This window comes from Oncorhynchus tshawytscha, linkage group LG21, assembly GCF_018296145.1.
Source record: "Oncorhynchus tshawytscha isolate Ot180627B linkage group LG21, Otsh_v2.0, whole genome shotgun sequence".
NCBI classification, from domain to species: Eukaryota; Metazoa; Chordata; class Actinopteri; order Salmoniformes; family Salmonidae; genus Oncorhynchus; species Oncorhynchus tshawytscha.
The window spans coordinates 28,091,803-28,110,531 of NC_056449.1; the positions used below are offsets into that span (position 1 = coordinate 28,091,803).

The window sequence follows — 18,729 nt, forward strand, 5'->3', positions numbered from 1 at the left end:
GGGTGCAGGAGGAACAGAAGAGGGGTGCAGGAGGAACAGAAGAGAAGAGGGGTGCAGGAGGAGCAGAAGAGAGGAGGGGTGCAGGAGGAGCAGAAGAGGGGTGCAGGAGGAACAGAAGAGAAGAGGGGTGCAGGAGGAGCAGAAGAGAGGAGGGGTGCAGGAGGAGCAGAAGAGAAGAGGGGTGCAGGAGGAGCAGAAGAGAGGAGGGGTGCAGGAGGAGCAGAAGACAAGAGGGGTGCAGGCAGAGTAGAAGAGAGGTGGTGTGCAGGAGGAGCAGAAGACAAGAGGGGTGCAGGAGGAGCAGAAGAGAGGAGGGGTGCAGGCAGAGTAGAAGAGAGGTGGTGTGCAGGAGGAGCAGAAGACAAGAGGGGTGCAGGCAGAGTAGAAGAGAGGAGGTGTGCAGGAGGAGCAGAAGAGAGGAGGGGTGCAGGAGGAGAAAAAGAGAAGAGGGGTGCAGGAGGAGCAAAAGAGAGGAGGGGTGCAGGAGGAGCAGAAGAGAGGAGGGGTGCAGGAGGAGCAGAAGACAAGAGAGGTGCAGGATGAGCAGAAGAGAAGAGGGGTGCAGGAGGAGAAGAGAGGAGGGGTGCAGGTGGAACAGAAGAGGGGTGCAGGAGGAGCAGAAGAGAGGAGGGGTGCAGGAGGAGCAGAAGAGAGGAGGGGTGCAGGAGGAGCAAAAGAGAAGAGGGGTGCAGGAGGAGCAGAAGAGAGGAGGGGTGCAGGAGGAGCAAAAGAGAGGAGGGGTGCAGGAGGAGCAGAAGAGAGGAGGGGTGCAGGAGGAGCAGAAGACAAGAGGGGTGCAGGAGGAGCAGAAGAGAGGAGGGGTGCAGGAGGAGCAGAAGAGAGGAGGGGTGCAGGAGGAGCAGAAGAGAGGAGGGGTGCAGGAGGAGCAGAAGACAAGAGGGGTGCAGGAGGAGCAGAAGAGAGGAGGGGTGCAGGAGGAGAAAAAGAGAAGAGGGGTGCAGGAGGAGCAAAAGAGGAGGGGTGCAGGAGGAGCAGAAGAGAGGAGGGGTGCAGGAGGAGCAGAAGACAAGAGGGGTGCAGGATGAGCAGAAGAGAAGAGGGGTGCAGGAGGATCGGAAGAGAGGAGGGGTGCAGGTGGAACAGAAGAGGGGTGCAGGAGGAGCAGAAGAGAGGAGGGGTGCAGGAGGAGCAGAAGAGAGGAGGGGTGCAGGAGGAGCAGAAGAGAGGAGGGGTGCAGGAGGAGCAGAAGACAAGAGGGGTGCAGGAGGAGCAAAAGAGAAGAGGGGTGCAGGAGGAGCAGAAGAGAGGAGGGGTGCAGGAGGAGCAAAAGAGAGGAGGGGTGCAGGAGGAGCAGAAGAGAGGAGGGGTGCAGGAGGAGCAGAAGACAAGAGGGGTGCAGGAGGAGCAGAAGAGAAGAGGGGTGCAGGAGGAGCAGAAGAGAAGAGGGGTGCAGGAGGAGCAGAAGAGAAGAGGGGTGCAGGAGGAGCAGAAGAGAAGAGGGGTGCCGGAGGAGCAGAAGACAAGAGGGGTGCAGGAGGAGCAGAAGAGAGGAGGGGTGCAGGAGGAGCAGAAGACAAGAGGGGTGCAGGCAGAGCAGAAGACAAGAGGGGTGCAGGCAGAGCAGAAGAGAAGGTGGGGTGCAGGCAGAGTGGAAGAGAGAGGGGTGCAGGAGGAGCAGAAGAGAAGAGGGGTGCAGGAGGAGCAGAAGACAAGAGGGGTGCAGGCAGAGTAGAAGAGAGGTGGTGTGCAGGAGGAGCAGAAGAGAGGAGGGGTGCAGGCAGAGCAGAAGAGAGGAGGGGTGCAGGAGGAGCAGAAGAGAGGAGGGGTGAGTGTTGGCTTCAGGGACCTGCCAGGACAGTGTTTCAGTCTTACTGTCATCTCCCTACAACCTCCCTTATCATTAAACACTGTCAGCTAGAGGAGAAGGAGGTGATAATTGGCTCTATGCTTACCTGGCTGGGAGGCTGCTTTTCTCAGCAAAACACACTCAGAGACGCACACACACACACACATGCACACAAACACATAGATACACACATAAACCACTACACTCACAGACACACAACACGCAAAAACACACTCTTACTTGCTGTACATATGGAATACTAAGTCGCAGCAGATAACCTTGCCAGCTGACCGGTGATAGGTCCAGAGCCTGTCTGTTAAACTAATGGGGTGGAACTATTGCCTTTCCCAGAGTCCCCCAGCGAGAGGGCCAATCATTTATTTCAGCCTGGTTGCCATGGCAATATTTAGGATGGTCTGGTGGTGGACACCGTACAGTCCAGGCTCAAAGACAACATCAGCAGTATAGTGTGTGTTTTGGGGGAAAACCTGGGTTCAGAAACACGTGTATTCGATTTTTTGATATTTAAATACTTGTTTTCTGTGTAATTGAGTATTTGATATTAAATACTTGTTATCTGTGTATTTGAGTATTTCTAATAATGTGGCCCCAATCAACTTCTTCTTTTGAAAGTATTTTCAACTACTTATTTCAAATAATATTTTCAAATATCTGGGTTAAATGCATTTGAGTCAGTGTATTTCAGTATTTTCAAATAAATTCAAATATTCACCTACTTAGTAATATAGATATTTTACATAGTATTTGAACCCAGATCCTGTTGGGGGAAGTGATTAATTTATCTTACGCTGACTGTATATGGACAGTGTATATAGCAGTGGTCACCAACCTTTTCTGAGTCAAAATGCAGTCTGAGATCTACCGCTCATTTAAAATAAAATAAAAACAAGACTTAAAACGTAAGCCTATGCAACATGAACCAATTAAAACCAGTTCTGTAGCGATGAGGTTTGTGCATTTGACTATAGGCCCAATACATTATCACTGCATGTTCTTCTCAGACCATTTTCAAATTATATATATTTTTTGTGTGTATGTATGTATGTATATATAATCACACTGGTAATTTATCATTTGTTGTGTCACTTGTGAGGCACAGCTGAGTGAGCATAATAATTGGCAAATATATGTATATATTTTGTGGTTGTACTTTTACCCCCTTTTCATGAAATCTAATTGGTATCAGTCTTGTCCCATCGTTGCAACTCCCCGACCGACTCTGGAAAGGCAAAGGTTGAGAGTCCTCCGAAACACACCCTGCCAAGCTGCACTGCTTCTTGACACACTGCTCGTTTAACCCAGAATCCAGACACCGTCCAGCTGGTGACCGAAGTCAGCATGCAGGGTCCCGGCCCACCACAAGGAGTCGCTAGAGCGCGATGGGACAAGGAAATCCCAGCCGGTCAAGCCCTCCCCTAACCCGGAGCAGCATCCCTCCTCCCTCACTCCGCTGAGAAAAGGGGACATAGTCTTCCAGCTGATGGCGATGGCATTATTTCTGCCTCGTGCACCAATTCATGTTGTTACTCCTATGACCAGAGAAAGTGGAATATTCCTTGATATTAAAAAAGACACAAGCAGCTAATAATACCAACGCTAGTTTATCGGATCACTTTGCTGTACTCCTTCAATTCAGCTGCAGTGCTGGTTGTAGCGTGGGTGGAAGTAGGGAGAACGCACATTTCATGGCTTAAAGTGTTGACAGGGCTGAATAACAACTGAAACATGAAGTCAGTCATAAAAACAGCAGCTCTTTGCTGTATTCGTTGACAATCTCTCTCGTCATGGCTTTAAAAGTTTTGAAATCTCACAGTATCAACTTTGCTATGAGCTCGAGGTTTCTTTTTACAGTCTATGGCTCGTGGAAACTGTGCAGACACAGTGATCTGAGCTATCTGATTGGCCAGCGATAGGCACTCTTGACTTAGTGTCTAGACCTGCCGGGTAGGTGGAGTTCTACCTTTAGACACATGAAATGGTTGAAAATGGGAACACTGCCTTCCTGGTGCTATGGCTGCTGGATCAAGGGCACCAACAGCACAAATAAATAAATAATGTTTTTTTTTACAGAAATGTTTGATGATCGACTAGAAATGCCTTGGATATACACCAGTTGGTGACCACTGGTATATAGAGTAGTGACTGGCATTGACAAGAATAACACTTATTTTTAACTGATCTTGTTTTCTTAAGAGACTTTAGCAGATCTGTGAATTGACTATAAGTGAATGCTGCATTATTATGTATGTGTAGGTGTTTTGACATGGAGCTCATTCTATGCTGTTCCCCAGCAGCCCACAGAGCACACACACACACACACATCACAGTACAGCTCATCTCTGCTACCCACTCTGCCTGCCTGCCTCCTGTTAGCCACTGTGAGACACACAGTTGAACAGTTGAAAAACACTGGCCTATTGTGAATGTGATGTATGCAGGACAAATAATTTCCCTTCTCTCTTCAAATCCTAATCTATCAACTTCATCACCCACTGAGCTCCTGCTCACTGCCTTTATGTCCCTCCCTCACTGTCTTTCAAACATTTCCCCTTGTTTATCTCTGTCTCCCCCTCTCTTTAAAGGTCTGACCAGTCTGTACCTGCCTACTTGTTTATCTCTGTCTCCCCCTCTCTTTAAAGGTCTGACCAGTCTGTACCTGCCTACTTGTTTATCTCTGTCTCCCCTCTCTTTAAAGGTCTGACCAGTCTGTACCTGCCTACTTGTTTATCTCTGTCTCCCCCTCTCTTTAAAGGTCTGACCAGTCTGTACCTGCCTACTTGTTTATCTCTGTCTCCCCCTCTCTTTAAAGGTCTGACCAGTCTGTACCTGCCTACTTGTTTATCTCTGTCTCCCCCTCTCTTTAAAGGTCTGTTTACCAGTCTGTACCTGCCTACTTGTTTATCTCTGTCTCCCTCTTTAAAGGTCTGACCAGTCTGTACCTGCCTAATTAGCATCTCCCTTTACTCTGCCATAAAGAACAGAGGAGAGGGGGGGGAACGAGGGGAAACAGAAGAAAAAGAGAGAGAGAAAGTGAGATTGCCAGTGATAGAGAAGATGGGAGAAAAAGCATATCCACTGTTGATCTAGAGCTGATACACGGTGAGAGGAGAACATATAGAACCAGATATCTAGAGTTGATATACAGTGAGAGGAGAGGATATAGAACCAGATATCTAGAGTTGATATACAGTGAGAGGAGAGGATATAGAACCAGATATCTAGAGTTGATATACAGTGAGAGGAGAACATATAGAACCAGATATCTAGAGTTGATATACAGTGAGAGGAGAGGATATAGAACCAGATATCTAGAGTTGATATACAGTGAGAGGAGAGCATATAGAACCAGATATCTAGAGCTGATACACAGTGAGAGGAGAACATATAGAACCAGATATCTAGAGCTGATACACGGTGAGAGGAGAGCATATAGAACCAGATATCTAGAGTTGATATACAGTGAGAGGAGAACATATAGAACCAGATATCTAGAGTTGATATACTGTGAGAGGAGAGCGTATAGAACCAGATATCTAGAGTTGATATACAGTGAGAGGAGTATAACATATAGAACCAGATATCTAGAGTTGATATACAGTGAGAGGAGAACATATAGAACCAGATATCTAGAGCTGATATACAGCTGAGAGGAGAACATATAGAACCAGATATCTAGAGTTGATATACAGTGAGAGGAGAACATATAGAACCAGATATCTAGAGTTGATATACAGTGAGAGGAGAACATATAGAACCAGATATCTAGAGTTGATATACAGTGAGAGAGAGAACATATGATCTGGTATAATCCTCCTTAGAGAGAAGCTGAGTATAGAACCAGATATCTAGAGTTGATATACCAGATATCTGGTGAGAGAGAAGCTGAACCAGATATCTGGTGGTATAGAACCAGATATCTGGTGGTATAATCCTCCTTAGAGAGAAGCTGAGTACGGAACCAGATATCTGGTGGTATAATCCTCCTTAGAGAGAAGCTGAGTACGGAACCAGATATCTGGTGGTATAATCCTCCTTAGAGAGAAGCTGAGTACGGAACCAGATATCTGGTGGTATAATCCTCCTTAGAGAGAAGCTGAGTACGGAACCAGATATCTGGTGGTATAATCCTCCTTAGAGAGAAGCTGAGTACGGAACCAGATATCTGGTGGTATAATCCTCCTTAGAGAGAAGCTGAGTATAATCCTCCTTAGAGAGAAGCTGAGGAACCAGATATCTGGTGGTATAATCCTCCTTAGAGAGAAGCTGAGTACGGAACCAGATATCTGGTGGTATAATCCTCCTTAGAGAGAAGCTGAGTATGGAACCAGATATCTGGTGGTATAATCCTCCTTAGAGAGAAACTGAGTACGGAACCAGATATCTGGTGGTATAATCCTCCTTAGAGAGAAGCTGAGTATGGAACCAGATATCTGGTGGTATAATCCTCCTTGGAACCAGATAGAGAAGCTGAGTATGGAACCAGATATCTGGATATCTGGTATAATCCTCCTTAGAGAGAAGCTGATGGAACCAGATATCTGGTGGTATAACGGAACCAGATATCTGGTGGTATAATCCTCCTTAGAGAGAAGCTGAGTACGGAACCAGATATCTGGTGGTATAATCCTCCTGAGAGAGAAGCTGAGTACGGAACCAGATATCTGGTGGTATAATCCTCCTTAGAGAGAAGCTGAGTACGGAACCAGATATCTGGTGGTATAATCCTCTTTAGAGAGAAGCTGAGTACGGAACCAGATATCTGGTGGTATAATCCTCCTTAGAGAGAAGCTGAGTATGGAACCAGATATCTGGTGGTATAATCCTCCTGAGAGAGAAGCTGAGTATGGAACCAGATATCTGGTGGTATAATCCTCCTTAGAGAGAAGCTGAGTATAGAACCAGATATCTGGTGGTATAATCCTCCTTAGAGAGAAGCTGAGTATAGAACCAGATATCTGGTGGTATAATCCTCCTTAGAGAGAAGCTGAGTATGGAACCAGATATCTGGTGGTATAATCCTCTTTAGAGAGAAGCTGAGTACGGAACCAGATATCTGGTGGTATAATCCTCCTTTAGAGAGAAGCTGAGTATGGAACCAGATATCTGGTGGTATAATCCTCCTGAGAGAGAAGCTGAGTATGGAACCAGATATCTGGTGGTATAATCCTCCTTAGAGAGAAGCTGAGTACGGAACCAGATATCTGGTGGTATAATCCTCCTTAGAGAGAAGCTGAGTATAGAACCAGATATCTGGTGGTATAATCCTCCTTAGAGAGAAGCTGAGTACGGAACCAGATATCTGGTGGTATAATCCTCCTTAGAGAGAAGCTGAGTATGGAACCAGATACACTACATGGTGTCTAATTCCAAAATCATGTTTATTAATATGGAGTTGGTCCCCACTTTGCTGCTATAACAGCCTCCGCTCTTCTGGGAAGGCTTTCCACAAGATGTTGGAACATTGCTGTGGGGACATTCTTCCATTCAGCCACAAGAGCATAGTGAGGTCGGGCGCTGATGTTGGGTGATTATTTCTGCTTTTTGTGACTCCTCTCTTTGGCTGGAAAAATGGCTGTGTTTTTCTGTGACTCGACTCTGACCTAACATACAGTGGGGCAAAAAAGTATTTAGTCAGCCACCAATTGTGCAAGTTCTCCCACTTAAAAAGATGAGAGAGGCCTGTAATTTTCAGCATAGGTACACTTCAACTATGACAGACAAAATGAGAAAACAAATCCTGAAAATCACATTGTAGGATTTTTTATTTAATTTATTTGCAAATTATGGTGGAAAATAAGTATTTGGTCACCTACAAACAAACAAGCAAGATTTCTGGCTCTCACAGACCTGTAACTTCTTCTTTAAGAGGCTCCTCTGTCCTCCACTCGTTACCTGTATTAATGGCACCTGTTTGAACTTGTTATCAGTATAAAAGACACCTGTCCACAACCTCAAACAGTCACACTCCAAACTCCACTATGGCCAAGACCAAAGAGCTGTCAAAGGACACCAGAAACAAAATTGTAGCAACCTGAGACACTACCATGGACATGCAGCGACAGGAAGACTGCCTGGGATAGACCAAACACAGCTGGCCTTCTGGGTGAATAACACACACACAAACACACTTTGGCACGCACTCACACACACGGTTGCACTCACATGGTCACACCCTCAGCTGGGGGGGTGGGGGTGTCTGAGTGACTGGCCACTAGTAGTACAGATTTATCACTGGTATCGATTACCTCCACAGTCTCTCAACACCCCACACACGCCGCAAAGCACTGACTTAACAACAGACTGAGAAATGACTGTTTATATACACAGCACCCCATAGTAATAAATGATATACAGTGCATTCAGAAAGGATTCAGGACGCTTCCCTTTTAACACATTTTGTTACGTTACAGCCTTAATCTAAAACTGATTCAATAAAAACTGTTCCTCAACCTACACACAATACCTTACAATGATAAGCAAAAATATTATTTAAAAAAAAAATGTTTGCAAATGTATAAATAACAAAAAATTTACAAAATTTACTTAAGTATTCAGACCCTTTGCTATCGGACTCGAAATTGAGCTCAGCTGCAGCCTGTTTCCAAATATCATCCTTGAGATGTTTCTACAACTTGATTGGAGTCTACCTGTGGTAAATTCAATTGATTGGAGATGATTTGGAAAGGCACACACCTGTCTATATAAGGCCCCACAGTTGACAGTCAGAGCAGAAACCAAGCCATGAGGTCAAAAGAATAGTCCATAGAGCTCAGAGACAGGAATGTGTCGAGGCACAGATCTGGGGAAGGGTACCAAAACATTTATGCAGCATTGAAGGTCCCCAAGAACACAGTGGCCTCAATCATTCTTAAATGGAAGAAGTTTGGAACCACCAAGACTCATTCTAGAGCTGGCTGCCCGACCCAACTGAGCAATCGGGGGAGAACGGCCTTGGTCAGGGAGGTGACCAAGAACCTGATGGTCACTCTGACAGAGCTCCAGAGTTCCTCTGTGGAGATGGGAGAACCTTCCAGAAGGACAACCATCTCTGCAGCACTCCACCAATCAGGCCTTTATGGCAGAGTGGCCAGATGGAAGCCACTCCTCACTTAGAGGGCACATGACAGCCCGCTTGGGCTAAAGGACTCTCAGACCATGAGAAACAAGATTTTCTGTTCTGATGAAACCAAGATTGAACTCTTTGGCCTGAATACCAAGCATCACATCTAGAGGAAATCTGTCACCATTCCTACAGTGAAGCATGGTGGCGGCAGCATCATGCTGTGGGGATGTTTTTCAGTGGCAGGGACCGGGAGTCTAGTCAGGATCAAGGCAAAGATGAATGGAGTAAAGTACAGCGAGATCCTTGATGAAAACCTGCTCCAGAGAGCTCAGGACCTCAGACTGGAGAGAAGGTTCACCTTCCAACAGGACAACGACCCTAAGCCCACAGCCGAGACAACGCAGGGGTGGCCTCGGGACAAGTCTCTGAATGTCCTCCAGCCAGAGTCCGGAATTGAGCCCGATCGAACATCTCTGGAGAGATCTGAAAATAGCTCTGCAGCGACGCTCCCCATCCAACCTGACAGAGCTTGTGAAGAAGAACGTTAGAAACCTGCCAAATACAGGTGTGCCAAGCTTGCAGTGTCATACCAAAGAAGACTCAAGGCTGTAATCGCTGCCAAAGTGCTTTAACAAAGTACTGAGTAAAGGGTCTGAATACTTAAGTAACTGTTTTTGCTTCATCGTTATGGGGTATTGTGTGTAGATTGATGAGGGGGAAAAAATGATTTAATCAATTTTAGAATAAGGCTGTAACGTAACAAAATGTAGGGGTCTGAATACTTTCAAATGCACTGTACTAATGACTTCTCACCAGCAGTCTCACATAATATACTAACTCGGAAGCTGGATGCAAACATACACCACACACACACACTTGCAAAAACATTTCCTCTCTCTCTCACACTCATGAAGTCAGAGAACTGTTCAAGAAACAGATATATCTCAACATCAACTGTTCAGAAGAGATTGTGTGAATCAGGCCTTCATGAATTGCTGCAAATAAATCACTACTAAGTCACCAATAAGAAGATACTTGGTTGGGCCAAGAAACACGAGCAATGGACGTTAGACCAGTGGAAATCTGTCCTTTGGTCTGATAAATTCAAATGTGAGATTCTGGTTCCAACTGCCATGTCTTTGTGAGACGCTGAATAAGTGAACGGATTATCTCCGCATGTGTGGTTCCCACTGTGAAGCATGGAGGAGGAGGTGTGATGTGTGGGAGTGCTTGGATGTTGTCACTGTCGTGATTTATTTTGAATTCAAGGCACACTTAACCAGCACGGCTACCTAAACATTCTGCAGCGATACGCCATCCCATCTGTTTTGCACTTAGTGGGACTATCATTTGTTTTAACAGGACAATGACCCAACACACCTCCAGGCTGTGTAACGGCTATTTGACCAAGAAGGAGAGTGATGGATTGCTGCATCAGATGACCTGGCCTCCACAATCACCTGACCTCAACCCAATTGAGATGGTTTGGGAGGAGTTGGACTGCAGGGTGAAGGAAAAGCAGCCAACAAGTGTTCAGCATATGTGCATAAGACTGTTAGAAAAGCATTCCAGGTGAAGCTGGTTAATAGAATGCCAAGAGTGTGTAAAGCTATCATCAAGGCAAAGGGTGGCTACTTTGAAGAATCTCAAACCTTAAATATATTTTCATTGGTTTAAGACTTTTTTGGTTACTACATGATTCCATAGTTTTGATGTCTTCACTATTATTCTACAATGTAGAACATAGTAAAAATAAAGAAAAACCCTTGAATGAGTAAGTGTGTCCAAACTTTTGACTGGTCGGAAGTTTTTCAACCACTCCACACATTTCTTGTTAACAAACTATAGTTCTGGCAAGTCGGTTAGGACATCTACTTCGTGCATGACACATGTCATTTTTCCAACAATTGTTTACAGACAGATTAATTCACTTATAATTCAATGCATCACAATTCCAGTGGGTCAGAAGTTTACATACACTAAGTTGACTGTGCCTTTAAACAGCTTGGAAAATTCCAGAAAATGATGTCATGGCTTTAGAAGCTTCTGAGTCAATTGGAGTTGTACCTGTGTATGTATTTCAAAGCCTACCTTCAAACGCAGTGCCTCTTTGCTTGACATCATGGGAAAATCAAAAGAAATCAGCCAAGACCTCAGAAAAACAATTGTAGACCTCCACAAGTCTGGTTCATCCTTTGGAGCAATTTCCAAATGCCTGAAGGTACCATGTTCATCTGTACAAACAATAGTACACAAGTATAAATACCATGGGACCATGCATCCATCATACCGCTCAGGAAGGAGACGCATTCTGTCTCCTAGAGATGAACGTACTTTGGTGTGAAAAGCGCAAATCATTCCCAGAACAACAGCAGAGGACATTGTGAAGATGCTGGAGGACACATGTACAAAAGTATCTATATCAACATAACCTGAAAGGCCACTCAGCAAGGAAGAAGCCACTGCTCCAAAACCGTCATTAAAAAAGCCAGACTACGGTTTGCAACTGCACATGGGGACAAAGATCATACTTTTTGGAGAAATGTCCTCTGGTCTGATGAAACAAAAATAGAACTGTTGGCCATAATGACCATCGTTATATTTAGAGGAAAAAGGGAGATGCTTGCAAGCCTCCAGCCAGAATGGGTGGGACCAGCTCTGCGCTTGAGACCGCCAGTGCGCCTCCACGGCCCTGTGTATCCGCTCCACTACGCACCAGGCCTCCGGTGGCAGCCCCACGCACCAGGCTGTCTCTCGGTCTCCTCCCTCCAGGTGCTCCCTCCTGTCCGGAGCTGCCAGAGCCACCCTCCTGTCCGGAGCTGCCAGAGCCGCCCTCCTGTCCGGAGCTGCCAGAGCCGCCCTCCTGTCCGGAGCTGCCAGAGCCGCCCTCCTGTCCGGAGCTGCCAGAGCCGCCCTCCTGTCCGGAGCTGCCAGAGCCGCCCTCCTGTCCGGAGCTGCCAGAGCCGCCCTCCTGTCCGGAGCTGCCAGAGCAGCCCTCCTGTCCAGAGCTGCCAGAGCCGCAGCCCCCTCAGTGCCAGAGCAGCCCTCCTGTCCAGAGCTGCCAGAGCCGCAGCCCCTCCTCCAGTCCAGAGCCGCAGCCCCTCCTCAGTCCAGAGCCGCAGCCCCTCCTCAGTCCAGAGCCGCAGCCCCTCCTCAGTCCAGAGCCGCAGCCCCTCCTCAGTCCAGAGCCGCAGCCCCTCCTCAGTCCAGAGCCGCAGCCCCTCCTCAGTCCAGATCGGCAGCCCCTCCTCAGTCTAGAGCTGCAGCCCCTCCTCAGGGAGGCAGGGTCTACAGTCAATCACGGACTATAAAAGGAAAACCAGCCCCGTCGCGGACCAGGATGTCTTGCTCCCAGACAGACTAAACAACTTCTTTGCTCGTTTTGAGGACAATACAGTGCCACTGACACGGCCCGCTACCAAAACCTGCGGGCTCTCCTTCACTGCAGCCGACGTGAGCAAAACATTTAAACGTGTTAACCCTCGCAAGGCTGCAGGCCCAGACGGCATCCCCAGCCGCGTCCTCAGAGCATGCGCAGACCAGCTGGCTGGTGTGTTTACGGACATATTCAATCCATCCTTATCCCAGTCTGCTGTCCCCACATGCTTCAAGGGGGCCCTCATTGTCCCTGTTCCCAAGAAAGCTAAGGTTACTGAGCTAAATGACTACCGTCCCATAGCACTCACTTCCGTCATCATGAAGGGCTTTGAGAGACTAGTCAAGGACCATATCACATCCACCCTACCTGACACCTAGACCCACTCCAATTTGCTTAGCGCCCCAATAGGTCCACAGACGACGCAATCGCAATCACACTGCCCTAACACATCTGGACAAGAGGAATACCTATGTGAGAATGCTGTTCATCGACTAAAGCTCAGAATTTAACAACATAGTACCCTCCAAAATCATCATCAAGCTCGAGACCCTGGGTCCCAACACCGCCCTGTGCAACTGGGTCCTGGACTTTCTGACGGGCCGCCACCAGGTGGTGAGGGTAGGTAACAACATCTCCACCCTGCTGATCCGTAACACTGGGGCCACACAAGGGTGCGTTCTCAGCCCTCTCCTGTACTCCCTGTTCACCCATGACTGTGTGGCCATGCACGCCTCCAACTCAATCATCAAGTTTGCAGACGACACTACAGTGGTAGACTTGATTACCAACAACGACGAGACGGCCTACAGGGAGGAGGTGAGGGCCCTCGGAGTGTGGTGTCAGGAAAATAACCTCACACTCAACATCAACAAAACAAAGGAGATGATCGTGGACTTCAGGAAACAGCAGAGGGAGCACCACCCTATCCACATCGACGGGACAGTAGTGGAGTGGGTAGAAAGTTTTAAGATCCTCGGCGTACACATCACGGACAAACTGAAATGGTCCAATCACACAGACAGTGTGGTGAAGAAGGCGCAGCAGCGCCTCTTCAACCTCAGGAGGCTGAAGAAATTTGGCTTGTCACAAAAACCCCTCACAAACTTTTACAGGTGCACAATCGAGAGCATCCTGTCGAGCTGTATCACCGCCTGGTACGGCAACTGCTCCGCCCACAACCGTAAGGCTCTCCAGAGGGTAGTGAGGTCTGCACAACGAATCACCGGGGGCAAACTACCTGCCCTCCAGGACACCTACACCACCCGATGTCACAGGAAGGCCAAAAAGATCATCAAGGACAACAACCACCAGAGCGACAGCCTTTTCACTCCGCTATCATCCAGAAGGCGAGGTCAGTACAGGTGCATCAAAGCTGGGACCGAGAGACTGAAAAACAGCCTCTATCTCAAGGCCATCAGACTGTTAAACAGCCACCACTAACATTGAGTGGCTGCTGCCAACATACTGACTCAACTCCAGCCACTTTAATAATGGAAAAATTGATGTAATAAATGTATCACTAGCCACTTTAAACAATGCCACTTCATATAATGTTTATATACCCTAAATTACTCATCTCATGTGTATATACTGTACTCTATACCATCCACTGCATCTTTCCATCTTGATGTAATGTATCACTAGCCACTTTAAACAATGCCACTTCATATAATGTTTATATACCCTAAATTACTCAACTCATGTGTATATACTGTACTCTATACCATCTACTGCATCTTGCCTATGCTGTTCTATACCATCACTCATTCATATATTTTTTTATGTACATATTCTTATTCATTCCTTTATACACACAAGTGTAAGGTAATTGTTGTGAAATTGTTAGGTTAGATTACTCGTTGGATATTGCTGCATTGTCGGAACTAGAAGCACAAGCATTTCACTACACTCGCATTAACATCTGCTAACCATGTGTATGTGACAAATAACATTTGATTTGACATTGAATCGCCTCAACATTAGAGTAAACCACTTTTGCAGCTTCAAAATGACTAACACTTGATTTTGATAATGAGTGACAAAAGGTAATGCAGTAACATCCAGTTCTTATACATGTGTAGCAACTTAGTGATTATTACAATAGCAACATTGTTGTGACATAGGACGTTGATTTATAGTTGCATAATAATGGAGCTATTCCAGTAGAATAAGAAACAGTCACTATTCCTCTTGTGTACAGTAGCTACAAAAACTCTAAGCTCATTGCTATGCAATTAACATGCAATTATCCAAGTATTATATAACATGCTAACAAAATGTTCCAAAAGTAACTACAATTGTATTACACAGGAACAATAACGGTTTAATGTTAAGTATTACTGAGAATGCCAACAGTAACAACGTCTATTAACTGTAGAAAGGAAATTAAATATCCAAAAACTTGAATCAACTATAGCCAAGGTAGGTGGAAAATCATGTTAGTTTGTATTCTGAGCAAACTATCCCTTTAAAGATGTTATAGGGTGTGTTTGAAACAAGAACACTTGCCCTCAGATGGACAAAGAGGTTCAGAGTTGTTTTTGCTAAGCATCCAACTTGCTATTTGCAATGTTCGCAAATGGCTTAGAATTTCCCTGCAGTATTTTCAGGTATCATTAAATTAATTGCAGCTTTCAACCTTTTCATTGGCATGTTGAAAGAGTCATATGGTTGTTGAGAGTCAAAACATATCTATACTTATCTGTACAACATATTATTGGTTAATTGGTTTGATTATGTACACCTGGGTCAATGGACATTCAGAATGAATATTTACAGAATGTTCAGATAGAAATGTATTGTGTAGATCAAATATGACTGTCAGATAGTCTGGAATAGTATAGAAGATTGTTTGTGCTCTATTCATTCTATTGTTGTCATCAACATGCAGTTCTAGATACAGCCCTGCGATTAGTTGAAGGCAGCCAATCCAATTGTTTCTGAAAAGTAGTCACTTCATGAGATCTGTATTTAAATATTTTTGGAAAGTAGTTGCTTTCTCAGATCTGTATTCAAATAGTTTTAAAAAGTTGTCATTTTTTGGGATCTGTTTTCGGGATTTGACTACAAATAGTTGTAGTCACCTCCAAAGTAGGTAAACCCCAATTTCTATTTTACTTTCAATGAAGCATAGTTAACTATAGTTATCCCAGGTCTACACACACACACACACACACACACACACACACACACACACACACACACACACACACACACACACACACACACACACACACACACACACACACACACACACACACACACACACAGCGGTCTGTATTCTTTCTCTCCAGGAACAAGGGAACAGAAATCACAGAGTAAAGAGCGACAGAATGACTCACCTCCTCCTCCCCCCAGCAGAGTCTTGTTGGCTGAAAGACAAAACAGAAAAGAGAAACATCATGAGAAAACATTCTTTATAATGCAAATATACCTTCTAGCTGGCAGGATTGTACAGCCCTTCAAGGTCTTATTCCAACCTTCCTGGAAATAAACAGCAGTATGGCTGAGCCATATATATATATAGCTCTGGGATTGGTCCATTGTGTCATCAGCGCTGCCTCTGACTTATGACCTTTGATCTCAGTGATGTCACAAGCTCCATCCACAGCCTTCATCACTCAATTGATTTGAAGGCGGGCTGGAATAAAATTCAGTTATTTCGGTTCCTGCCCTGCCACCAGGAGTCATGATCCAATACAGAGCAACTTTAACCTGACAGGCTGGTCGATATGAGGACACCACAGCACCACACCAGCCAGATGCAGCACTGGACACTGGTTCAGTGTATAACTGTTCTGGACAGCCATTCAGACAGGGAAATACAGAGCAGAGGAGAGAGAGGGAGATTTTACACACATCCCGCCTATCCAGGAGCCTCTATTCACATGGTCTCAAGAGAGGAGAGGAGCGAGAGGAGAGGAGCGAGAGGAGCGGCCGAGAGGAGAAAAGAGGAGCGAGAGGAGGCAGCAGAATGGCAACATCTGTCTGTCCCTTTGGAAGACAAAAGCATTAAAACAGAGCCCAGCGCATGCACAGCCAAAACATGTCCATGTGCATGCACAGCCAAAACATGTCCATGTGCATGCACAACCACGCACACACACACATATCTCACACACACACAGACGTGGACCGACAAGATTGGATGTTGGTGTAACCATGGCAACTCCAAAGCCCAAAGGTTTGTTACTAAAACCTAGTTAATTAGAGAGAGAGAGAGAGAGAGAGAGAGAGAGAGAGAGAGAGAGAGAGAGAGAGGGGTGGAAAGAGCGAGAAAGAGGGATAGAGAGGGGTGGAGAGAGCGAGAGAGCGAGAGAGAGATGGGTGGAAAGAGCGCGAGAGGGAGAAAGATAGAGAGATGGTGTCAGAAAGAGGTGAAATAAGTACTTAGCCTGTAGAGGTGCCTCTCCCACTTCTTGTCAGTTAAAGGATGAACGTGTGAGAAGAGAGAGAAGAAAGTGAGACAGGAGGATGGGCACAGAAAAAAAAGAGAGATAAAGAGAGAGAGAGACTGGGGAGACAGAGAGGGGTGTACCACTGTTACCCCAGGGAGAGATGTTTAACATCTGTTAAACCCCTATGTATCCTTCACCCCAGAGAAAGAGGTGTGAGTGAGTGAGTGAAAGAGAGAGAGAAATAGAGAAAGATCTTTCTTTACCCTCTCTAATAAATACCGCTATACTGAATATAAATCCTAATATACTGTATATCGCTGTAAATTAGACTCTTTCCAAGTGTTGTACAGATGTAGGATCTTAATTTGAGCCAGTTTGCTACAGAAGAAAAAATAATCCTGCAAATCAAATCGAATTTTTGTTGGTCACATACACATGGTTAGCAGATGTTATTGCGAGTGTTGCGAAATGCTTGTGCTTCAACAGTGCAGCAATATCTAACAATTCCATAACAACTACCTAATACACACAAATCTAAGTAAAGGAATGATAATATATACATGAATGATGAACAATGACTGAGTGGCATAGGCAAGGTGCAATAGATGGTATAAAATACAACATATACATTTGAGATGAGTAATGCAAGATGTGTAAACATTATAAACATTATTACATGGCATTATTAAAGTGACTAGTGATCCATTCATTAAAGTGGCCAATGATTTCAAGTCTGTATGTAGGCAGCAGCCTCTCTGTGTCAGTGATGGCTGTTTAACAGTCTGATGGCCTTGAGATAGAAGCTGCAAGAGGAAATGTGAATTATTATGAGGATTATATTTCATGGACATTTTTTGAAGGGGTTGATAAATTTTTCGTAAGGGTAAATCATGTCTGAAATTTCAAATGGCATGTTACAAACTTCAGAAGCCTTTAAACCTCAAATACACTACGTTTTAAATATCCTGCATTGCACAAAATGTCTCCTGCAACAGGGTGATCAAATTAAGATCCTACATCTGTAAATGATGATAAACTCGATACATGTTTCAGTTAAAGCTAGAATCATTAGTCGCTACATCAATTTATGGACTTATAATTGAATGATATGTACCCACTGATTCTTGAAGAATGTAACTTCTAAATGCCTCATGAGCTTAGTTCAACTGTCATACCCCATCAGAACCACAAATATAACCTTGTTTTACTCCAATGTGTGTAAACAAACACTATATCGACTTATGCTATGATTGTGATATCATGGATGGCAAGTCCTTGCATCCATAGCTGTCTATGAATTTGAGAGTGGTTATATTTCTCCAGGTCCATCCTCAGGTTTTCACACAAACAGAGGCGTTGTGGCCATTTTGTTATTGTTCAATTAGGGATTCCAGATTAAAATAAAGTATCTGCTGATAAGTAGAACTGTTATTTTCTTTTTTTTAGAGGGAGGTGACACTGGCGGCACTGAGAATGAGAGAGAGAGAGAGAAAGAGAAGCACTACATTTCTGTGAACATAAACTAAAAAGATGGAGCGTAGCCTACCTTCTCCTGGAAAGGGAAGTCATTCAATTATGACTGGACAGACACACACAGAGAAACACACAGAGACAGACAGAGAGAGAGAGAGAGAAAGGGCACGGAATGCAGGGGAATAGGTGATGTGTACCAGACTTTGCTTTCAGCACTGAAAGGATGGACAGAGCAAGGGTGAAAATATATCAATTGAAAGAAAAGATGGAAAGAAAATCTTGCTGTGACTGACAATGAGAGAGTGAGTGAAAATCAGTGGAGGCTGCTGAGCGGAGGACGGCTCAAAATAATGGCTGGAACGGAGTTCATGGAATGGCATCAAACCATGTGTTTGATATATTTGATACCATTCCACTGATTCCGCTCCAGCAATTACCACGAGCCCGTTCTCCTCAATTAAGGTGCCAGTGTGTGTGTGTGTGTGTGTGTGTGTGTGTGTTTTTCTACTGTTGTGGTGTATTTAGGGACGCTCGGAATATACTGTAAGACTGAATCCTGTCTTGGTTTCATAACTGAACAGTGATGCTG

At 45.2% G+C, this 18,729-nt stretch overlaps 1 protein-coding gene across 2 annotated transcripts in view; it reads right to left on the reverse strand.

Moving 5' to 3' along the window:
• Nucleotides 1-18,729, reverse strand: part of macrod1 (mono-ADP ribosylhydrolase 1) — a 153,057-nt gene that overhangs the window by 85,492 nt on the left and 48,836 nt on the right. For both annotated transcript variants that reach the window (XM_042303288.1, XM_042303289.1), the window contains exon 4: nt 15,612-15,641. In XM_042303288.1, the coding sequence (XP_042159222.1) occupies nt 15,612-15,641 (30 nt within the window). The remainder of the gene's footprint in view (nt 1-15,611; nt 15,642-18,729) is intronic.